The 19,249-nt window shown below is 35.4% G+C and overlaps 1 protein-coding gene across 1 annotated transcript in view; it reads right to left on the minus strand.

The window, feature by feature from the left end:
- Positions 1-914: 914 nt before the first annotated feature.
- Positions 915-19,249, minus strand: part of DSEL (dermatan sulfate epimerase like) — a 146,936-nt gene continuing 128,601 nt past the window's right edge. The window contains exons 4-5 of the mRNA XM_031503995.2: positions 1,992-2,047; positions 915-990 (exon numbers count right to left, since the gene is read on the minus strand). Coding sequence (XP_031359855.2) covers positions 987-990; positions 1,992-2,047 — 60 coding nt within the window. The 3' untranslated portion in view covers positions 915-986. The remainder of the gene's footprint in view (positions 991-1,991; positions 2,048-19,249) is intronic.

Consider the following 19,249-nt stretch of genomic DNA (forward strand, 5'->3'; position numbering starts at 1 on the left):
ACAACCCACTTCTCCATGTTTCCACACCAGTCAAGGGATAATAGATGGAGAAGTTAGGAATAAATGTGTTAATATGTGGTTGAAAAAGAAAAAGAACAGGGAAGAGTGATCTTTTGATTTTTGTATTTGTTTCTTACCATTCAAATCTATTTTAACTGGTAAATATCAACTAAGCTTCCCCAAGCTGAGTCTGTTTTTCATGTGAAGGTGATTAGCAAGTGATCTCCCTGTCTTTATCCTCGGCCATCTACTTTTTCATCTCATTTTCTTTCCCTGACCTGTTGAGAAGGGGGAGTGAGAGAGTGTCTGGAGGGGAGTCTTACCTTTTATCAAGTTAACTCACCACAGGTAGGAAGTCACAGCTCTTATGTCATTACCAGAGCAGAGAGTTACAATGCTAGGCTGGTGTCTATTCAGGGAGCTGCCCACCTCTAAATGAGACTGGTGCAAATATAAAACCTTCCATACATGACTAAACTGCTTGGCCATGTGATCCTGTTGAAGATTTTACAAGTAATCTTACCCTTGTTCTTGGACTCTTAACTGCAGAGTGACAAGGACAGTCTTTCACTGCAGCTGAATTCAGCTGCTGAAAGGTCCTGTTTACCATGCACACACTTCTGTCTTTTCCCTTGCAATCCTGAGCCCCCAGGATGAGTTGGCTGACACATTCACTTGATAGAAAATTAATCCTCTCTTCCCTCCCACATGCTGAGAAGTGTACTTTCTGCCATCAGTGAGCTGAACCAACTCATCCTTCTGGGAAGATGCATAAAGATAGATGATATAGGAGATGAGGAGGAAAAAAGACTAGGCAACATGTCAAAGTTATATCAGATTATGTATGAAAGGAAAATGTACCTTGGTAAAAGCCTGGAAAAATGCTTGGTTAACTTGCAGTTGAATATTTTCTTTTTTTTTTTCTATCCTTCAAAATTAGTGTCTATGTGATATTTCTGTTTTTCACATTCATTTGGAATGGAAATCTATCTGTAAATGACATAAAAAAACAAACATCATTTGCTGCCTAAGGGCAGTAGTGAAACCACATTTTTCTATTCCTGCAGTTACACTTAGAATAATTTTGCTTATTTATACATCTTTTAGGCTTAGTATTGCAGTAAGTACACAGGCATACTTTTACATTTCCAAGTGGGGAGAAGAGTTACATCTGTTTGTAGCAGGTACTAACTGGAATAAAACAGCCTGTGGGATCCATTCTCATTGTTAGAAATATGGGAAGGCCTCAGTGCTTCCAGATTTCTTAGTACATGGCAAACACTAAATGATGTGATCAGTGACAGTTTTAATTGAAATGGAGTTAACTCCAGGAAAAAAGCAGTATTTTCATCCAAAGCAATATAGTAATAGTGAATTTCATAATTTAAGAAAATTAACCATTTATCTAGTTCATTTATGACCAGATTTTCTTCAAAATAACTTTCTGAATCTAATATAATTTACTCTTATATAAATAAGATTGATATATCAAATAAATATTGAAGCTTATTAAAATTTTGTTGATGCTTCCAACAATAAGAGTACTAAGAGAAAATAAAAAAAATTGTCAGTTCCAAAAGCTGCTGATATAACTAATCTGTTAGACATGCATATCAACATTGATTTAAAGTAAAACTTAAAATTTAAAAAGAAGGCTGATGATAAAATACCTTTTTGTTTGCCAGCATTTTCTGGAAGAAACAGTATCCTGAAATTTAAAATTAGGGGCCCTTGTTTTTTATCTGGAGTTTCATTTATGCCTGTGGAAGGGCATTGACTGTGAGAATACCAAAGCTTCTTGGGTTAATAAAGGGCTCTAACTGGAATGGCCATGGCTACTACATCTTTTAAAGTGGTGGGGTTTTCTAAGGATCAGGATCATTGGTTTTCTCAAAAGAGTAAAAAATTCATTTATCAGGGAGGCTAGAGGAACAAATTAAGATTCCTGATGTCATGCTGTCAACACCAGATCATCTAACACTGGTACATACCTTTTCTTATTTTGTAGGGAACAGACTGGGAGGTAAGAAATGTCGCCTTGGAGATTCTGTAAAGGAGAAGGAGGTGGAACTCACACATCATGCACATATGTTGCACCACCTGCTCTTTGTGTAAAAAAGAAGCTGCACAAGAACTGACATTTCTGGGAAATTATCTTTTTTTATTTCTTCATAAATAATTCTCGTAAGTGGAACATGCTGCACCAAATCAAATATTTGCACTTCTCCTCTCTTCTCCTCTTCATATCTCACTTTTTTTTTTTTTTTCTTTTTTTTTTTTTTGTGTATCACTAGAAAGCTGAATATGAATTTGGTTTCTTAAAAGTTAAATTTGGATTTTGTTGAGGTCTGGAATACACCAAGAGACTCTGCAGCCACCAGCCTTGTCCCTTTCTGTGCTGTGGGAATTCCTGTGCCATTTCTTCCCTTATCTTACTGATTCTTCCCTTTCTGATGTGATTTACAGGCTTTGACTTGGACCTCTTTTGTCCCTGTGGATTCACATGGGCTCCACGGGGGTGTTACCCAAGTTTGCCTTCTATGATGACTCCTACCAGACTGCACCCTTGCTGGTGAGGATACCAGTTCCCTCTGCCTCTCTTTCACCATTGGCTAAACTTACATTTTTCTTCATGAAACTGCCCAGCCTTCCTGTGCACTGGTTTATGCTTGTTGTCATTTTGTTTTGTTTTATTTATTTACAATTATTATTATTCAGTAGAGAACTGCTCAGCTGAAGCTAAGAGGTCAATTTATGGAGATTGAGTTCTTCTTATTCCCAATTCAGCAACTTAGCAAAAAGCTTATTAGATGCTTAGCGAATAAAGTATTGCTCAGTGGGATGTTGATCTGCATTAAGTCTCTTATTAAAATCAGCTTTAGGGAAGAATGGAAAAACTTGCTATTTTTCAACAGAAAACCAAAACTCATAAACATTTGCACTGCAAAAATCTCCAAAGTTTGGTAGCAATGTAAAAATATACAAAGTAGGTGAAACCCTGCCCCCCCCCCCCCCCCCCAACATTGGATGATTTTGGAATGAATATAAATGGTTTTTACTCTTAAATTATAAGTGCTCCATTGAAGATAAGGTAACTGAAGTTTACTGTACAATGGGCATGAGCTGCACCAAGTCTAATGTTTTACCCCAAAATATTCTGAAAGAAGGAATAATCATGGATAAATCAAAACATTGGTTACTAAAAAGCAGTTGCCCTCCTATCACCGGTGATAATGATATGTGGGGGTTTCTCCAAGCATCAGTATAGAACAGTGCAATGACAAACTCTACTTTTATTTATTTTTTTTTTCCAGAGAGATTCTTATAAACATATTTACAATTATTGTGATTTTAGGACTGAGCTTCTGGATAAAACAGAGGATTTCAGCTTTTTCTCTGTTTTATGCCAGTAGTTTGAAAAAGAAGCAGCTCAAAATCATTCTGACATACTGCTACTGAATGAGTATTCTGCCCATCTATGCTGTCAAGCTATCTAAAATTAAAAAAAAAAAAAACAAAACAACAACAACAACAACAACAAAACTTTTGATTTAAAAAGCAAGGAGTTCTTTAAGGGTTAGATGTTTGTGTGTTGAACAGATCTTAAATACTTTCAGAGCAACAGGATGTTCACATGACCTGTTTTCATGAGGATGCACAAGACAAGCTAAATAAATTAAGCTTGTGGGGCATTAACAACATGATGCTACTGCTCAGGGAATTCAGGTTAGCTAACATATGTTTCAAATCCAAAGAATATTCCATACAGCCACTACAGAACTTAAATCACAGCAGTATGCCTGACCACAAGTAATTTGCCCAGCTCCTTGGCAAATGTGTCACTATGGCTGTGGCTGATGTTTCACACTTCGTGCTGTACATCACATAGAAATGCATATTCAGGGTTTGGCACTGGGTGGTGCTGAAGAGCTAGTTAGTAGGAAAATGTATTTGTGGGGCTCTTCAACTGACTAATATTCGCCTTTTCTTGCAGCCAATGGAACAGGATTCGTTCTCAAAATAATTCTTCTGGATCCCTAGACCCAATCAGGTACCATGATTTAGTTTGCCTATTTGCAAAAGGATACTGAGATGAAGTCTTAAGCTATATTTCTTTCTCTTATGTTTGAAGTTACAAATATAACTGAAGATACAAATATCCCGTAAGTAAAACATCCTTTTCATGTTATCACTGAAAAGTTTCTACAACCTGACATTGTCAAATTTGAAATAAAAGGTTTTGCAAAGTATCGTACTTAATCTTAATGTCTTTGACACAGACTATAGAAGGATGATGTTGTTTGTTTTTTTTTTTTCTTAACTGATTTTACATTACACAAGTGCAAGTAAACATTAGAGGAGAATAATGTGTTAGTTCACCATCACAGCATAGTATTTTAACCGCGGTAAATATACAGATCTTAAACACAGAGACCAAGTAACAATAAGAAAAGAATTAACCTATTCAATATATATCATTTAAAATGACTCTGCTTAGTGTGATTTCACTAAATAAATTACAATATTCTGCTTTTAAAGAAGACAGCATTCAATAAGAGTATTTGTAGCTATTTACTCACTATCTGAACAGTTATTTATGCATATATAACATATAAAATCATACTTATCTATTTCTATTAGGTTTCTATTATGTTTCCAGGTTAAGAGCATTTTCTGTGTTTGCCTGAGGGTTAAATTATCTTCAGGATTTCTCTTAATTTTAATTTTATTTCTAAGTATAGGTGGTCTTTAGAGTACTGATATAAAAAATTTGGAGTTTAACCCCTGGTATCTGTTCAAAGCAAGATTTCTCAAAATATATAAATATTTTTATGACTTAGAAATCCATAAAAAAATATTACTACAAAATTCGTCTCTTCATAAACATCAAGGAGCCATATTTTCAGCTGCAACAAGCTTCTTTAGCAGTCATCTATGTTCTGCCCTCTACTCCCCAATTGTACAGAATGTATTGAAAGGACTAAAATCTATCTGATTCTTTAAAATATCTCACAACTTTAAGAAGCCTTTGTTTGTTAAAGGGAGAATTGGAGTGAATATTATCTGATCTAATCACTTATCCCTAATTTAAATCTACCAGAATGAAGACAACAATAAAACTAATGACTCCCACACTTGCTTTGCATTGCAAATGATAGTGCTGAATTAGTCACCTTCACCAGGAGAGTTGAGACTTGGCCCAAGGAAAAGACTTTTAACACAAATCTGCCATAGAACTGTGGGAAGCTGCAGCAGTAGCTCTCTATCCATGCATCCATATTAAGGAAAGCCCATGGATTGTACCAGTTTTTAGAGTACTGCCACACACACTAATAAAAAAAAAAAAAAATGTAAGTCAAGTTAAAAAAAAACCAGAAGAGTCAGAAGGAATACAATGAAAGCAAAAGTGGTAAACACTGAAATAAGTAACTGAATAAATAAACATCTTTGTCTTTCCAAACCAAAAAATATACATGGCAAACCAAAAAAAAAAAAAAAATAAGACTTCCAAAATATTTTTATCCAACTATGCACACTTATTGCATTTGATGCATTTAAAGTTGCTTAATTCTCTCCACCACCTAATACTATGCCTTTTAATATGCAAACTATAAACTACAGTACTTTGGGGTAATTAGCTAATCAATCAAAATAATTCTCATTTATACCCATACTCCTGTGGTCTAGGGAGGTCATTTTAATATTCTGCAAATACCTTCAAGCAAACCCCAGGGACAAATCAGGTAAAAAGCACTGTATGCAGCTGTTTTCCTGTAGCCATGTGCAGTGTTTATACTCTGCTGGTAAATACCTTAGGTTGATTTTACTGAGCCTTTTGAATATAGTGAGCATAAATGTGACATGTACTACCATATGGTTTCTACACATGGACAGGCTGCAATTAATGCTGCAATCTATAATTTGTCCCTTACTTCTGTGATAATCTATGTCAAAGCTAACTCATTTGCAGAGTGTATCTGTGTATATATGTGTATGTGACTGTAAGCATAGCCACTTTGATGTCTAACTACTGGCTGTGCAGATTAAATCCTGTATGTAATATATGATCAGGACCAGAATGCAGAAGAAATATGTCAATAAAGTTGCAAAAATGCTGTGCTATAGTACTGTTATTTTTATTTCTTGGCCCTTAATGTTGACAACTACTGGAAAACCTGATAATGTTCCAATTGAACAATCATGATTAAATTGCACCCTACTGTCATATATATATAGTACGTATATATATAAAACCCTATAATACATATTCCACTCTATTATCATATATATATTTTGCAAAAATAACCTAAATTCCTTAATTAAATCTTATGCTTTGACTCCAGCCGTTGTATCTGCTGAAAAACTTCTGAAGTTATAACTATAATTTTTACAAAAATTGCATGAAACTTGCAACTGGAAAAATAAGGAACCTGTAGTATTTGTGATCTATGACTGGATAATTCGCAAAATAATTCTACAGCATCAGAACTGATTGTTTTGTCAAGTCATACTGAGATAAATATGCACACCCACTGAATAGTTTTCTCTCTCTCTTTCACCTTATTTAGAGCATGATTGAACAACTACTGTAAGCAAGACAGCATTTTTCTCCCCTTTTCCCAGTAAAGGACACCCTGACTTTCAGTACAACAAAAATCAAGATAACTTAATTACAAATTTCTCTTTCATTACAGTCTAAGTACAAAACCTTATTTTTTTTATCTCATTGGATAATAATTTTGCATATATTCTTCATACAAAAATACCAGAAAAATCAGTTTGGCCAACAGAGAAATACCAGATATTAAAATGGTATGAAACCAGTCTTAGATATTTGAATGAAAATTGTTTCAAAATAGCCTTTAATACTCACCAGTTATACTCAAATAAATATAAACAGAAGTAGACAAGAGAAGTTTCATGTGATAAATTAGATTCTATTGTTTAAATGTAAATGCTTTTTTATGCTGTTGATCAACATGTATGTTGTAATTATATGTCATTAAACTTTCACATGGTACTGGTGAAATAAGTAGTTTGACTTTAGTAGAGCAGTTGGTATCTGAAATCTCCTATATAATATCTATTTTGAAAAAAATATACAGAACAGCAAATGCAGCATGGTATAATTGCACATATATTGGCTAAACTGTGATGAAAATGAAAATGTGTGTGAAGTGCTTTCTTCTCAGGAATATGTGAAGATAGGTTAAAGAATGTTTAATAAATTCCATTTTTGGACTATATCTTATTTAATAATGTGGCATGAACAGAGTTTCCAACAAAGATGCAGGTATAAATGTATGACCTTGAGGAATGTTCTGTTTAACTTTGTTGTTTCAAATATTTTATGTCAAATGCAAACTTAGATTTCTTTTTTCCCTTAGGACATGAAAACATTGAATCCTTTCAATTGTAATAGTAAAGAACTGTGCAGCAAAACTGTGTTGGAAGTGTACTTGCAAAGTATGAAGTTTGCTATTAACTGAAAAAAATAATAAAATGGTTTGTGCTAGAATCCACCTTCAACAGAACTCTTTTGGAGCTAATGAAGTTGTGTTGCATGGACCATGTTGTGTTTCCATAAGGCTGTTCTAAAATGATACACCTGCTTCAAATATGAAAACCAGTGTCAATAGGGAAAGAAATGGAGACACATTCACCACTGTCATATCTCTCCTGCCATCTGTGGAGAATTATGCTCATGTTTTTGTAAGATTACTAAAAAAGTTTTTAAAAATAGATTGTAGAACAGTAGGTTGTGTGTTAACTGAGCGGTAGCCAGGACAAATCCAAGCACAAGAATAATTGGATATTCTCCTTTATAATCCAGCACTTCCCCTACCATTTGACTTTGATTTCACTGGCAGTATGCTGTATTTGGCCAGTTTTGTTCAAAGTCTTCATACAACAAAGAATTAAACCCACTTAATATACCTGCATTCCCATTCAGTTGCAATGTTTCATTCATCCTATGAGTAAACATGCATAGGCTGGTGATTATTTTTTCCTAAGCACATGAAATTAATACTAAAGGACAGTTTTAAAGGTAATTTAAGGGTGTAGTACTGGATAGTGCTTGTATCATACAAGAGAGGTTCATAATGTCTGTTTAATTATCACTACAAATTTAACCAAATGTACTTTTGGTCAATCAATTGCAATTGGCTTTAATTCTTATTGGTTTGTTTTCTATGCATTGTATTTTGGAATTTCACAACCTAGATATCACTGATTGAATAAAGTAATAAAATCATATATTATCCATGAAAACCTAGGTCTCTCTCAGTGTCTTAGGTAACAAAAATATATGTCAAACAGCTCTCTTGAAGCAACAACTTGGTTTGATGACTAAGTAAATAATGTTTAAATCTAAAAAGATATATCAGGGTTGATAGATTCTAACAATTGTTTGGGCAGAGTAATGTGCAAATGATTAACATTGTCAAGAGTACCCTGTATTATAATTTCCCTAGCAAAGTTGGACAGAAATAAATGTAAACAGAAAATATGTAGACAGAAAAAAATACGTAAACAGAAAAAAATAAAGATCTACATTGCCAACCTTCTGTATCAACTGAAATTATCAGGTTGGTTTTTCTTTTTTTTTTTTAATTAAAAAGCTGATGAAACCTGATGTAATAACTGAAGCATAATCCAGTTGGTCTGCAGGGCACCTGGAGCATGGCCTCCTGGGGACACATGCCAGCAACCCTCATAGCAACTAAACACTTGCACCAAAGCCTTCAGTTCTGGACATGGTCAAAAACACACCTCAGGATTTCACACTTTCCTTTCTAAATATATCTCCTCACTGAGGAGTTAGTCTATTGGAGAAATTCCACTGATACTCCTCCTGCAGGAGAAAAAAAGCAAAAGCAAGAACAAAGCAATCTTCACTTGCCATTCACAGGAGCCAAGGCTTCACAGTAGTCCAGGCTTAGAGATTGTTGTTTCCTATGACAGCAGAAAATACCCTTGAAGAAGAAAACCCTTGTACAAAGTATCAAGTTGATTTATTGCAAATCAACAGAGAAAGTAGAAAAGAACTCATTTTCAGCTGTTTCAGGGAATCAATTTGCCTCTGTCTAATAACTGAAGATCACATATTATTTTTTTTAATTCACTGATATGCACAATAAATGTGGCAGATTATTAAAATATTCAGAGGGTGAATAGAGCATCAGTCCAAGATGATATTGCCTGCAGCTTTTGGATACAGAAAAACACCTCTGCATGGTAACCATATTAGCTCCCATGAGTCTCCAGGCAAGCAAGGAAGTTATGACTGCACACAACATATAGTCCCTCACTTACCTCTTTCTTGATTTGTCCTGGTCCAGAAAAATATTAAACACACAGTCTGTTATTTATTTTTGTGTTCATTGAAAATTTCAAAAGGATGAGAAAATTAGAAGAAATTTTAAAAGGGTATTCCCTTGGTTGTTATAACAGTGCTCTAAGGGATTGAAGATTGTTGGGGTATTGGAAACTGTGAGTGTTCAGATGTAAACTTCACCACAATACTAATCAGCCAATTGAAAACTTGCTAAATGTTCCACTTTGACAAATAACCATAAATCTAAGTTTCCCTTTGCAAGAACCATACTCCTGTTTTATTCAGAAACAGGTATCATTTAAATGTACATGTACAAGAGCAGGGAATGCATGACAAGTTTTGCCATATCCTTTTAATGTATCAACTCCTGGAAGTAGCTCATTTCAGACTGTGATGGTTTCCTTTTGCCAAGAGACAAAGTCCTTATCTAAAAAGTCCCTTGCACTTGCTGATTTTATTTTGGATAACTGTAACAGTGCCACAAGCTTCAGAGATGTGTCTGACACCTACTGCCACCTTTGTATTATATATCTCTCTTATAAATCTCTCAGGCATTGTTACACACCAAAGCTGAATGTGGCCGTGGTGTGACTTTTTGCTTCTGTTACCAATTTATCTGCCATCTCTCTTTTTTTTTTCTTTTTCTTGTCTTCAGGTCCTTTAGTTTCCTATGAGCATGAAGCATCTATCTTTTTCAGACAGGTTTATTTACAAATGGGTCACTGTCGATCAGAACTCAGCACTTCCACTTCCTCTCTTTTCAGGTCTTTTTCAAAACTAACTCGTTTCTCTTGGAATTATTATAAATACCGAGAATTTTAGAGCTCTGGAATTTTTTATTCAGTTTCTCTTTTATAAATTTCCTTTTTTGGTGAAGTTTTGTTCTGGGGGATTCTTTGGTGGTTTTTTCACTTGGTTATGAAAAAAATAGTCTAAATAAAATCCATGCAGAAATCTTGTTCACTGAAACTCTTCCCCATCTTTTAAAGACGTTTTGAGACATCTACACTAAATAGGGTTGCTTCATTATTCTTCTACAGGAGGACACAGAATTACAATGGCACACCAACTCTGCATAAGAGGTCAATATTCACACACCTTGCACTGCATGTTGCACAGTAGGAAAGGACATAGTGTACCAATTAAGAAGGTACAAAAACTAAAAATAAAAGCAATAACTTTATTTTTTTTTTTTCTTTATAATTGCTAGTATCAGGCTACACTGAGAGAGATATCCTACTGCTTAAGAAGAATATGTTTCATCCAAAGGAAAATCAAAGATAGCTCGTTCAAATTTGCAAGTCACAGAGGAAAAAGCAAAGAGGAAAGAGAAGAATATTAGAAGTTATGTACGTATGTGTATGTAAAAGAGGAAAAGATGACCAAGTTGTTAAATCATTATTTTTTTCCTAAACTAAGGAACACATTAAGTCCAGAAATGTTGGCACATATTCCACTTCTCTGCATTTTACAATACAAAACCTAAGGTAATTAACAAATGATCAGGTTCAATAACCTAAGACAATACAATCTTTCATGTGAGAGACTGCAAAGTTGCATATGATCTTCAGTTTTAAAGCCATATGCTTTTCATATTTAAAAGAAATGTAATAAAATGCATATATTTTCATATTGAAAATGTACAAGGAAGAAGGTAGAGTAATAATGAGAACTTTTCCTTACTCTTTTATAGAACCCCCCCCTTTTTATTGTAAGCTTCAAATATACAGACAGAGGGAGCCCATGCTTTAACCACAGAATCTTTTCAAAACATCAATTTGTAGATTTTATACTACATAATAGAAAAAAAAGCCACACTGACAAAATATATGGCTTTTCTAATCAGTCAGCATCTACAAAATATGTAGTTCATGTAAGAAACATGATTTATGAATCTTACACAATTCTAAATATCATGCATACTCAAAACTATTCTAATGGTTTTATGTCTGCCTGGATAGTAACAGACACGACATCTCCCGTTATAGCCTGACCTCCAAATTAGTGATTCCTTACCCTGACTTCTTTGGTCTCATTCTGGCTATATGGTAGCATTTCAACCTAACAATGTCTTTTAGGATTTGGCAAGACTTAATTATGTAGCATTTTATCTGCTTCTACTTTGAGTTATCATTCTGAACTAAATCCTTCATGTCTATTTTATTTTCTGGTGGTTTGTAAATTTAAAGCTGCACTAATTCAGGCTTTTCTTGAGCTGTTATTTAAATCACAGGCTAAGAAGAGACAGTCTTTTGATGTTTAGCTTTTTCTCTCTAATCTCTATTTTTTTTTCTCTAATCTACATGTAGAAAACATATTTATTACTTTTTCATTTATTTATTCTTGCACATAAAACCTTACTAGAAGTGCATATTTAGAGCTCCATTCCTCCAGTGTACATATCCTCTCCCACTACAGAGGATCTTGTGACCTTCTGCCTGTGAAGAGGCACGTTTGCTTTTTTTTTTTCCATTTCTTTTATTTTTTTTTTCTGATGTGGAACCATTCAGGCTTCAGTCACAGTAAACAATAATCTCTTTGCATTCTTGAGAGGTCCAATGTAATTTCATTACCACTGTCCAGGATTTGTTCCCCAAACCAGTAATCTGCAAGAGGAGAATTGATACCAGACTGTAAGCAACACAACATTTTAATTTCATTTTTAATATAAAAAAATGAAGATTTAAAAATATTATTACTTAATTTGCATCGCATGCAAACAGAGATGCTAGTCTTGTATGTATGTGAGTATTCAGGGACTATTTTGAAGTGTCTTGGCAAAATTAATTGTAAACTTAATTGATAGCTGGTTGAGTAAACACCAGTTTTAACATTATTAGGGCAGCATATTGTTTATTCAAATGAATTTATATAAAAAAATATTTTTTTCTGACTTTATGAATGAACCATTTGTTTAGCAAAAATTACCAATGACAATTATGAAATTATGTCCATAAGTAGATACATTCTCAAAATCTAAAGGCTATATTTTATAGGTTATTTGGTGATGTTATATTACATAGATTATTTGGTGATGCTAAACACTTAGCTTCTACAATGAATAAAAGACTAAGACATTTTGAGAGGAAACCATGAATCCATACAATTTTTGACAATTTGATTTTTATTTCATTCTAAAAGAGATAATATGGCAGAAATCACAATGCAAATATTTTTATAAGGTCAAAATATATATGAATCAGTGCAATATTTAAATAAGCTATGAAAATAATATAATACCAATATAAATAATTTTAATTAAAATGAAATTATTTTTCTTTTAAAATCCATTATTTTAATACAAAAATATGTGGCCACTTTTCTTTAAAATCCTAAGTCATTGAATGCTTCATTTACTATCAAAATATATTCATAAAAACTCAGCTACATTGTTGTTCACCTAAACCAAAATCACACTGCTTTTATAGAGTCATTTCAACATGATGCTCTCTCATTTAAGAAGCAAAATATTTCCAAGGGTTGGAGAGTGAATTTCATTCCAATATGGAATGATCTTTTTGTCTGGGATAAAACTCACTATACCATTTTTATTGGTATAATATTTCTCAGGGAGAAATTCAATAACAGGGGAACCAAGTTACTGAGCTATGAAAGCTGTCTGTCTGGAGACATGCTATTAAACAACACTTGAGCTTTCTGTTTACTTTGGTGGTATTTATAGTTATGGCTAAGCATTCACAGCTTGCACTTGCTAAATATTTCTAATATGCAGTTGCTGTAATAGAGAGCACAAATCATCATAGCTTCAGTGGTATTGTTTTTCCAAGAAATAAAAAAGAGAGGCAACAGCGGACTTTTGTTGCTGTTCACTTTTCTTCTACATCTTATTCTTCAGTGCCCTGTTGCTTTATAAATAATGCATTGATATTCCTTTTTATAAAGGTGTATGCATTCCCCATTATTATAGCACCTGAACATCCCATACATGAAGGCTTTTATGCTGATAGATCCCTTTGACATGGAAAGCAATCCCAATGCTGCCATAGAGCTGAGGGCATCTAGTTTGCAGTGGGGAATATACTCAGGACTTTTTTTTTTCTAAAAGCAGTGCTACAGCTTATCTCAAAGCTCACCTGTTCAAGTTCCTGTATTGCAAGTTCATAGTTTAAGGACTGGTTAAAATGTCCTTCAGGCCATGCAAGAATCTGAACGTCCATGTAGGCAAGAGGGCAGGGCCAGGAAGGCAGGTGACAAAAGTCTTAAAGAAGAGGACATTACCATTCTGGTCATTCACAAAGACATGGATATAACCCAGCAGATCTGTTGATGGTGAAGGACCACCAGGAAGGGATCAGTGGAAGACCAGGGAAATCATTTCAAACCTACTTAATGCAGGCTGTCAGTTTTACTTAAGTTTACTTTACTGTCAGTTTTACTACTGGACACTACTCTATTATTATCAAGATAAAATAATAGAAATATTTTCACATGAAAAAACAACCAAATTCCAAAGCTCAAAGCAGTACTGCTATGCAAAAAAATTGTCAAAATCAATCCATCCCACCTCTAAAATTACAAAATTAAAACCATAGGCTACAAAATAACTAATGTGGCTGAACCCCAGTTGGCAACTAAGTACCATGCGGCCACTTGCACACTGCCTTCCACTTTACCTCACCCCTGCTCTTGGGGAGGAGAATTAGAAAGAAAAGACAGGACTTCTGTGTTGAGATAAAAAAAAAATAATATAAGCGCATTAAAATATTATTATTATTTATAATAATAAATGAAATTAATAATGTTAATTGTAATTATAATGTTATTGATAAGGAGAGGGAGAGAATGTAAGAGAACACAAGAGAAGTAAGAGAAGAACAACAGAATTGCTTATGATCTATTGACTGATGCACAGCCTGTCTCTGAGAGGAATTGGCCCCACCTGGGTACCTCTCCTAGTTTATATACTGGGTTTTATGTCCTTTGGGAAGGAATATCCCACAGCCAGTTTGGTTCAGCTGCCCTAGCTGTCCTTCCTCTCAGCTTCTTGTGCACCTGCTCATTGGCAGAGCAAGCACAAGACACTGAAAAGTCCTGGATTTAAAGCAAGTGCTCCTTAGCAACAAACAAAGCAATATTCTAATACTGAATCAAAAACACAGCGCAGTACCAGCTACAATTAAATCTATTCCAGCTGAAACCAGGACAATTGCTTAAATCATTTAAGATAGTCACTGACAGACAGTCACTTAAGTGGCCCCTGACATTTAAGCAATTATTTGCCTGAAATGCAACTTAGCATTTGCATGAAAACTCCTAGAGAAGAATTTCCTAGTAGAAAAGCTATTTTAAAATTATTGGGACAAAGAAAGATAAAAACAAGGGTACCTCTAAAAGGATTAAATGCCAGTACAAGAAAACATTACTTGTATCATGTTTCGAAGCTGCTAATCATAAAAACCAACCAACCAAACAAACAAAAACAACCCAAAAAAACCCAAAAAAAAACCCAAAAATGAAGGATTCCATCTATATTGTTCAGTGCAGAGAGGACCATATTTTAGAGCATTGGAGCTGCTCCTAATTAAAATTTATTTTAGTCCTGAGATACCCTTCTTTTGAGAAAAGAGAATGAAATCTTGAAATCAGAGAACAATGTTGAACAAACACTCTGGTAAAAAATTATGAAAAACAACAATATTGGAAAAAAAATTGGGAAATTTGGAAATGGGGTGACCACAACCAAATGGTCTGAGAAGTAAAAAATCATAAAATGAAGAATTTCCTTTCAGGAAAGGGAATGAAACCTTGAAATCTGAGAACAAAGTCAAACAAACCCTCTGGAAAGGAGATATGATCAAAAACAAGGATATTGAAATTTGGAAATTGAGTAACTGCAAACAAATGGAGAGGAAATGAGATGCAGTGAAAAGGACCAAAATTTGCCAAAATTACTCTAATTCAAGTCCTGAAACCAGGGAAAAAAATGTAAATAAAGACAGGGGAGAAGACGTGAAGAAATAAAATGCTAAAAAATGAAATGGGATCATTCCAAAACCAAGTGAAAACCATAAAAGTGTATGGGATGACAAGAAGTGCAGGTGAGATGTCATAATCTAAACATGTGTATCCATCAATTTGCAAGCAGAGTGATACTTCCTAAGGACAGGATTTAGCTCCTCCTGCACAGCCAGCTCAACTGAAGGACAAAAATCTTTAGAAGTGTATAGGAAGAGTTACACATCTGTTCTCAAGATTTACTGAACCTGAATCTTCAGGATTGTTGTCTAAATGTTATAACATTACAGTAGAATATTGTGGCTTCACACAATTATTTTTTCATTTATATTGTTATAGTGAAAGATGTGAATGTCTCATATATATTGGAAGAATTTTTTTGCTATTATTAAATTGCTGATTATCTTTTCTCTCTGAAATCCCTATAAAATACTCTTAAATAAAATTTGCCTTCTATATACAATTGATAATACTATGATCAAAATAAAATGGTTTATCTAATAAACACCTGGATGTGAGTGACAGTGAAAATGGACCTTGATCATAATTTGAAACATGACAGCTCTTTTCAAATTCTAGGCTACAGAACAGCTGTCTCAAAGAGTTTCAACTAAATTTTTCTTTTCCAATAAACTGAAGGGTTAGAGGAGGGCAGGTAAGAGGTCTTGTCAAAAGCTACAGTGCACTCAGTTACCTTGTGTTGAATTTTACGACCTTGGAATTCTGTATGAACACCGGGATATATCTGCTCACCTGGGAGCATATTCCTCCTTTACCACTTAACTCTTCCAGGTAAGATCTTGGTTGTACACATTGTGAGGCAGGTGTGGCAGAGTAATAAATAAGGGACCTAAATCAATTTCTGTACATGTCTGGGGCTTGCATGCTTCAGATGGGCATATCTGGAAACCAGGTGGAAGATCCTGATGGGATCTTGAGTTTTTGGATTGTGGCTCTAAGGAGGGTAGGAAACATTAACATCTGCAACCATAATACATGGTCACTCATGTTTCCTCTCTTCTCTTGGGGTGCTGATCATAGGGTGTACCTCCCAAGCCTAGGGCCTCCAGGTCACCAAAAAGGCCAAGGCCATTATGCCGAGCAGAGCCTAAAGGGCAGTCTAGTGGGATTTATGGGGATGAGTCATCTCCCATGGAAGAACTACATGTGACTACTCACCCTGTGACTTTTAGTGTTCAAGGTGATTAGCATCAAAGGAACTATATGCAAATAATATAATGTGGTGGTTTTGGTTCGCCAATCCTAGATTTCCCAACCAATGCACCAATCAATGTGGTGGTTTTCAGTGCTGGCCAAACACCAGTGAACCCACTAGAATATAGTTTATTATTTCCAGCTGTGAGATAGGAATAGGAGGAAGGCAAAGCAGGCTCAAAACTTAAAAGGATATAAAGAAAGCTTTATTAACAGTAATGAAAAAAAAAAAAAAAAGAAATAATAATAAGAATTAGAATAAAACTTTTAGAACACTTCTCCTCTCTCTACAATCTTTTCTTTCCCACTCACAATGTACAGAAACAATTCAGTCAGTTTATCACTTCTAGAATAGTCTTTCTGCAGTTCACTTAGTGAGAGGAGTCCCTCCAGTAAAGTTATGGAGACTTCTCCACAAGAAAACAGTTCTCTTGTGTCTTTTCATTTCCACGAATAAAAACCTCCTGGAAAAAAAGTCTGCAATTGTGAAGTCCCTCCCATTTTTCACAGATTCTTCCACAGGTGTGTTTATGGGCCATGCCAATTTATGAGGTACTATTTTAAGGATGAGCTCTTCCAAAGCAAAGGTTCTCTTTATCTATCTCTGAGATAATCATCTCTGGGAACAAAGGTCTTCTTCTTCTCTCTCTGGGGCACAGGGTCTTCATTACTCTTCTCTCTGTTCAATCTTCTTATTGAATTCACAGCTCTTTCAACATTTGCCTGCTTCAACACAGATTTGAATAATCCATCCCCCCACAATTCTTCAATGCATTGTAGGGAAAAAAAAAAAAAAGTCTGATGGATCAATTAAATTATTCTCCATAGCTTTACAAGAGGATTTCAGACCCAAGATCAAGGCATCTCCTCATCCCTCCCATTCAGGACTCAACTTTCTCTTCATTGACCTTGGTGTCTTCATGTTTCTCTATCTGCCTGCACTTTGTCCTTTTCTCTCACTCGTGGGATGATTGAAGCACTGAAAGAGTTATTATCTCACCTGGGGCCTAGAGATGGTCACAAGACCCTGGCCAGGCTTGGTAGCTTTTGGCCCGTGCTGTTTTACAATGGAGGTTTCTGCAGTGGCTGCGCTGGGGCTGGGTCAGGATCAGCCACTCTGGGGCAGAGGGCCAGGATCTCAGCAGCCAGGCTAGAACTCAGCAGCTAGCACAGCTGGGGGCTGATGGCTTCTCCTCCCCGCTGCCCAGTGGTTTCAGATGAAACTCAACAGTGGAAGAATCTTGGCCGAGCCGGTCTGGCTTGGGGCTGCTTTCTGCGTGGGCTGCAGAGCCACCTCAAATCTGTGCAGCAGCTGCGCTGTGGGCAGGGCTGGGATCCCAGCAGCCAGACCTGACCCAGAAGCCAGTGCCCTTCCCTGTCCCAGTGGGACACAGCCTGGCCTCAGCCCCGTGGCTTCCTCTTCCCCTCTGGCAGAGCCCACCTTGCCCAGCCTGGCCCAGCTCAGATGGGGCCACACCAACTGTGTAACCTGCTCTCAAGCCAGAAAAGAAAAAGACAAAATTCCTGGGATTTTTAATTTTTAACAATGGGTGTTCATAGAGCCATATCAGCTTTCTGAGTGGTTTAACAGATTGTCAGTTCTCAAAGATAATTACTGATTGGTTATTTTTGTCAGACATGGAGGAAACTGCTAGCAGCTTCTCTTAGAACATTACTTCTGTGATGCAAAACCGGCACATTGTATTCTAATACAATTAATAACCAATAGCAATTAATATAAAATAAAATATATAAATCTATGTATGTAAATTAGAAAGCATTATTAATGTTTTCCACATATGTTTTCTGGATTATGTAACCACTTCTTTTCTTCAAGAATTACATCTGTCTTGGATTACAACTCTTTCAGTCTTCTTTGCATTTTATGAGATGAGCTTAGGTGTACAAATATAATGTTAGCCTCCCAAATCCTATCTTTGCCACAGAATTGCTGCTGAAAATATGAGGATCTTTTAGGGTAATGACATGTAAGAGAAGATAGTCTTTACCTCATCTACATATGGAATCTGACTTCTAACAAGATTTTCTTTATACATCAATCCCTGCATTTACTCCAAATGCTAGAGCCAAAATCACTTTCTTCCTCTCATCATTGATAGCAAAGTACTGAGGTCATACCCCACTATCTCTCAAAACAAACGAAGGATTCTAGCTAGATTAGAAGAAACTGAGCAGGCATAGTCCTGAAAAACACTGCCTTATTTTGCATTCTAATCCAACAAGGTAAAGATTTCCTGCACGCTTCAATGGCTTGGTTTAAAAAGTGTATCTGCAAATTGGAAAACTTAGGTAATAAGAAATTTAGAAACCTCAGTCTCCAGTCTCTCCTGTTACCTAATTTTATCTGTGTGTCTACCAGATATTCATACATGCAGACACAAATATAAATTTGAGGTACAATTAGAAATCAAGTATGTGTGGATTTCATTTTTTTTCATATCATTAGCCTTCAAATACGTCTTGTGTTTTTTTTTCTTCAGGTATTTCACTGTGTGCCACTCAGTTTGCTCCTTCCACAGGAATATCTTAGTGCAAGCTTGCTCACCACCCTTCACTTATGTTAAAGAGGAGGAAATAAATCTCTCTTAAGTGGTAATTAAATGCTCAAACAATGGGTTTGAGCATTGCACATGCACAGCAGCTTGCTGCTTGGAAAGGCTAGTGAAAAGCTAAGCCATCAGAGCAAAACTGTGAGCT

This window comes from Lonchura striata, chromosome 1, assembly GCF_046129695.1.
Source record: "Lonchura striata isolate bLonStr1 chromosome 1, bLonStr1.mat, whole genome shotgun sequence".
Classification (NCBI taxonomy): Eukaryota; Metazoa; Chordata; class Aves; order Passeriformes; family Estrildidae; genus Lonchura; species Lonchura striata.